At 37.2% G+C, this 5,477-nt stretch overlaps 1 protein-coding gene across 1 annotated transcript; it reads left to right on the forward strand.

Moving 5' to 3' along the window:
- Positions 1-1,125: 1,125 nt before the first annotated feature.
- LOC110026047 (transmembrane protein 45B-like) lies at positions 1,126-2,463 on the forward strand. The gene is made up of 2 exons (XM_020726816.1): positions 1,126-1,828; positions 2,042-2,463. The coding sequence occupies exons 1-2, from the start codon at positions 1,247-1,249 to the stop codon at positions 2,402-2,404; spliced, it is 945 nt and encodes a 314-aa protein (XP_020582475.1). The 5' UTR covers positions 1,126-1,246; the 3' UTR covers positions 2,405-2,463.
- The last annotated feature ends 3,014 nt before the right edge of the window (positions 2,464-5,477 follow it).

Below are 5,477 nucleotides of genomic sequence, written 5' to 3' on the forward strand. Positions count from 1 at the left end.
GGTGAGTCTTCCAACATCGTAAAAAGGTTCTGCGTTAGCCATCTTCTGAGATCAATAAGATATTCACTTGAGGGAACGACACCAATCTGTCATCGCATTAATGAAGGACAGTAGAGGGATAATTAACTTGCCTTAGGTGGTATGATTGGTCAAGTCCGAATTAGTCTTGGAAGAATCCATCATCATCACCGTGAATTAGGCTAGAGTCTAGGCTTACTGATATTCTTGAAGCATATCAAATATTATATGTTGTAATTGCATGTTCGGACGATGGTTCGGAAAGGCCACCGTGTTATAAACGATGGCATGACTTCATGTGGACCATTGTCCACCCGTACAGTCTACCACACATAATATTTTGTCTTTCAAACAATTGAGCTACAAGATTCTCATATATTAAAAAAATAATAAAAAAAATTGTCCAACACTCACCTAAGAATATCATGTTCCATTATGAAAAAAAAAAAAGATTGATTACCACCGAGTTGTGCCATTCTAAAAATTTTGGAGGCCTTATTGTTGAAGCGGGGCCGGATTCTAACAATGCCATGCAAATGGAATCCGAAGATGATAATTTTTTTGGAAAAGTATACATTGGGATAGAATAATTTTTTTCCCTATTTTAGTTAAATTCATTTGTTATGGTTTTGCTATTTATTTTAGGAGAAATGACTGTAGCTACAAACATTACTGTTTCAGAAATTTATGTGGTGCCAAAGATTAGCAAGATGGTGCATTAACCAAAGGTAATATGGTGCCAAACAGTACTACTTACAATCTTTAATATAAGCGCAACATATAATTATTAATATCTACCCATTCGAGTCTCTTACATGACTGATTTGCCATCCTTGTACTATCTAACGCAATCCATTAACAGCTTGTATATCTAATTCTCCCAAACTTAGACTTTAATATCACTTCAATACGACTCCGCAACTGCGGAGGCATATACGCCAACAGTTAATTACAACTCCCGCATTAATTTGTATCCTGTAAGAAACCCTAAACCTCCATAATCTCGGATATCAAAACCCCCACGAAAACGACCAAAAACAATAAACTTTAGCAGTAAACTCATCTCATACATCATTTCCAACCCCAGCAGCCAACTAAACAAAACCATCTTAAAATAGTTACAACGACCAACGATCCAAAGTCCAAACTTTACCTTCCTCCCCTCCTTAAGATCCTCCCTTCCCCCACCTCTCGCTCTCATCTTCGATCTCCAAGCTCGCGTGCGTGCATGCGTGCCATGGGAACTCTAGTAGGCCACGTAGCTCCCGGTCTCGGCTTCCTCCTAATCGGCATATGGCACCTATACAACAACATCAAACTCTTCTCCCTCCACCCGAACACCTACCGTTCCCTTCCTTGGTTCCCAGCCCCAAAATTACGCCGCCTGGAACTCCTTCTCATCGCCATCGGTAGCTCTGTTTCCATCGCCATGGAACTCTTCATAGGTCCCGCACGCCACCAACCCTTCGACCCTGACTTCACCATCCCTTCCTACCACCTGCACAACTTCGAGCACGCGTCCATCTCGCTTTCTTTCCTCATCTACGCCGTGTTTGCCACTGCTTTAGATCACCGGGCTGGCCGCCCCGCAGCCAGGCAGGCGCTCACGGTTCTGGCCGCTGCGGCTGCCTTCGGGCAGCAATTTTTGCTTTTTCGTCTCCATTCCGCTGATCATGAGGGGGTGGAGGGACAGTACCATTGGCTTCTTCAGCTTGTTGTCGGCGTCTCCTTCGCCACCACTTTGATGGGCATTAGCCACCCCTGCAGCTTTCCGGTTGCGTTCGTCCGTTCCAACAGCATCACTTTGCAGGTAGGATTGTGATAAGTAAGACTTCACGAAATGCAGCTATGACCGAACCTGACGAAATTTTTAATTTTAAAATTGATGTTCAGTCAAATTTCCTTAATTCCCGTCCAAAGCAAAGGATTTTGTTTCAGCATCGTATCAAAATAAGAGAAAAAATTACATTTTTATATTAATTCTATATGTTGATGTTGCCTCAATCAACTGCTTTTAAAACAGGGGCTCTGGTTCATCCTCATGGGCTACGCTCTGTGGACGCCGAAGCTAATCCCCAAGGGCTGCTTCATGAACGCCGAAGATGGCCACTACGTCGTTCGCTGCCGGAGCGACGACGAACTCCGCCGCGCGAAGTCTCTTGTCAACATCGAATTCAGCTGGCTTTTCGCCACCGTCGTCGCTTTCTCATTGCTCTGTTACCTCTTATTGAGCAAGAAGTTTGAGAAGGTTTCGGAGTATGACGCCATTGAAGAGGAGGAGCTCGAGAACTTGGAGCTGGGGAAAATGACTGACAGTAAGCTTCAGGAGTCGGATAGCTTTGCACACATGGAAAGGGTGATGAGGTCCATAGAGCTTGAGAGGTGATTAAGGAATTTGGTGGGACTTTTGGCGGGTGTTTTATTAATTAATTGTTGACGATATAAAATGGCTTTATAAATTTGTATTTATAAATTTTAAATATGTAAAATCATAAGAATAGAGTGATATGCATGTAAATTTTCCGTTTGTTTTTTAAACCTTTGAAAAAGTTGAAGGAAATGAATATGATTCCGTTTAAGATCTTCGTTTTTTAGATTGTTGATAGTTTGGTGTTGATGTGATTCAATGCATGTTAAAGGTAATAGAAATTAAGCAAAATTATTACGTGCAGATAAATTCATTCGTGCGGATATATATATAATAAAAAAGGGGCATTTACATACATAAATAAATCTTTTTTTCTTGGTACATATTTACAAAAAAAAGGGGCATTTACATACATATAGTATATCTAACATAAAAAGTATATTTTTTATATTTATACCGTTCAAAATTTTCATATAACATCAAAACTTTCTGTTTTAAATTTAAAAAAGTTAAATACATTCTTATATGCACATATAAGGTGAAATTTATATAAAAATTAAAGTTCGCGAATTGATATGTAAACATGGAATCTTGATTTATCCGTGAATCATACCTCAAAAGTTAGAGGGCAAGAAAGAAGAGAGAGACAAAGAGAGAAGTGCAAAGTAATGAACAGTAATATATTTTTTTATTTATTCATAAAATGATCTCTTATTTATATGGGAGAATGTACAATATATGAAGTTACATGTTTGCCCTTAGTTTAAAGGGGTGTTACATGATATTTTAGGTATTTTACATGTGTAAACCTATGACTCAGCTAAGTTCTGGCTCGGTTGACTGAGCTCTGTAGGCATCGGTCAGTAGAATTTGCTAAATCAACTATGTTGAGTCGAGATTGTCGGTCGGTCTTTGATTGACTTCTGGTTGGCAGGACTAGCTCGATTTACTAGGTCTTGCTGATTGACTGATCTAATTTGAATGTCGACCTTCGATCTCTGATGGGGAGCTTTTATTATCTCAACAATATTAGGTTATCAAGCAGAAGGTAAATCCTTGTAACTTGATAGCTAGCTCACTCCCCAACAAAGATTGACAGAGGGCTGATTTAGAGTTCTTGTAACATGGTTACCTCTCGATCCCTGATAAAGAGCCTATGGAGTGTCCGTGGGATGATTGATGGTATTAAAGTACTAAATGTTTCGTCGGTCAAGTCTATCAAAAGTTTGACTGTCGGCTTTGATATCTACGTTGTCTTGAACCAATGGGTTCGGGCCCGGACCATTTGGATGCCTTTAGTCTTGTTGGCCTTGGCTCAGGTGGTTGCATCCGGTCGGCTTTGGCCTTAGCATTGGTTTAAACGACTACGTCGTGTTTGATAAGTAAGACTATTGGACTTCTGCTAGTAGGCCCTCAATTGTACTTTTCTGTCTTCTGAACTGTTGGATCTACTTGAGATTCATGCAGCGCATTCCTAATGTACATATTTTAGTTATTCAATTCGGTTACTCCTTGAAAGTAATAACTACAATAAGAATAAGACAATTAAATGAAAAAGTATCATTTATGTAGTAGTCAAAGTTTCAAAAATTGAACTTTCTTGATTTTTTATGCCCAATGTTCAGATGTGAAGGGACTCATTTGATATTCCAAATTTACTTTGACTCTTTTCCTCAATTGATCGGCCTCCAAATCTCATTATGGAGAACTTTCTAAACCTTATAGAGGAGCTCCCTAGTAGTAAAATGATGATTTCCGACTTTGAAATGCCGCGGAATGGTACCGGCCTGAAGGTGAGAAGAGGCAGAAGAAGCTAGTGGTCCAGAAGCGGAAAATAGACAAGCCTACCAATTAGGTGAAACCGTTCAACTCTTTTCATGGTTCTCAGCCGAGGAAGGGCCAATCACGTGTTGGAGGTAGATTGAGTGGCTCGGGCGTCAATCAATCAACTCAACCTCTTTGCTGTGGTTCGGGACTTGCAGGTTGATCGAACCGTGTAGGAAGTTGTTGTTGCTCTGCTTTTTGTTGGGACACAAATAGGGGTGTAAATGAGCCAGCTTGTGTTCGGCTCATTTATATTTCGAGCTAAAAAAGTGTGCTCTTGTTCGACTCGTTTGCTTAGTGAGCCGAACACGAGATGTTCACAAACAATGATTTGTTTTGACAATCCTAATCACGTAGCCATAAGTAGCCATAAGATGTTAATGGAATAAGATGTTAATGGATTGGGCAAGATTTAAAAATTATTGTTTATATTAAAACATCATTTTAATCTAATTTAATACTTTGTATTCAATTTTCTTAATTATTAATTTTAATTGATTATAAATCTTTGTAGCCTTGTAGTGAATTAAAATTTTCAAATATATATATGGACTTGCCGGCTGATGGGACCGTGTAGCAAGTTGTTGTTGCTTTGTTTTTTGTTGGTACACAAATAGGGGTGTAAATGAGCCGAACACGAGCGAGACCAGGCTTAGCTCGTGTTCGGCTCATTTATATTTCGAGCTCAAAAGCTATGTTCGTGTTTGACTCGTTTGCTTAGTGAGCCGAACACGAGATGTTCACGAACACTGATTTGTTTTGACAATCCTAATCACATATATATATATATATATGTATGTATATATATATATATATATATATATGTATGTATATCTATATATATATATGTATGTATATCTATATATATATATGTATGTATATCTATATATATATATGTATGTATATCTATATATATATATGTATATCATATATATATGTATATGTATATCATATATATATGTATATGTATATCATATACAGTATACAGATATGTATATAGATACGTATACAGATATGTATATAGATACGTATACAGATATGTATATATATACATATACAGATATGTATATATATACATATACAGATATGTATATATATACATATACAGATATGTATATATATACATATATATACATATATATATATACATATATATACATATATATATACATATATATACATATATATATACATATATATACATATATATATACATATATATACATATATATATACATATATATACATATATATATACATATATATA

Source organism: Phalaenopsis equestris, unplaced genomic scaffold (genome assembly GCF_001263595.1).
Source record: "Phalaenopsis equestris unplaced genomic scaffold, ASM126359v1 Scaffold000347, whole genome shotgun sequence".
NCBI classification, from domain to species: Eukaryota; Viridiplantae; Streptophyta; class Magnoliopsida; order Asparagales; family Orchidaceae; genus Phalaenopsis; species Phalaenopsis equestris.

Coding starts and splice junctions, on each gene's coding strand:
- LOC110026047 (XM_020726816.1), top strand. CDS start 1,247: ATGCGTGCCATGGGAACTCTAGTAGGCCACGTAGCTCCCGGTCTCGGC. Junction 1,829..2,041: donor CCAACAGCATCACTTTGCAG/GTAGGATTGTGA, acceptor CTTTTAAAACAG/GGGCTCTGGTTCATCCTCAT.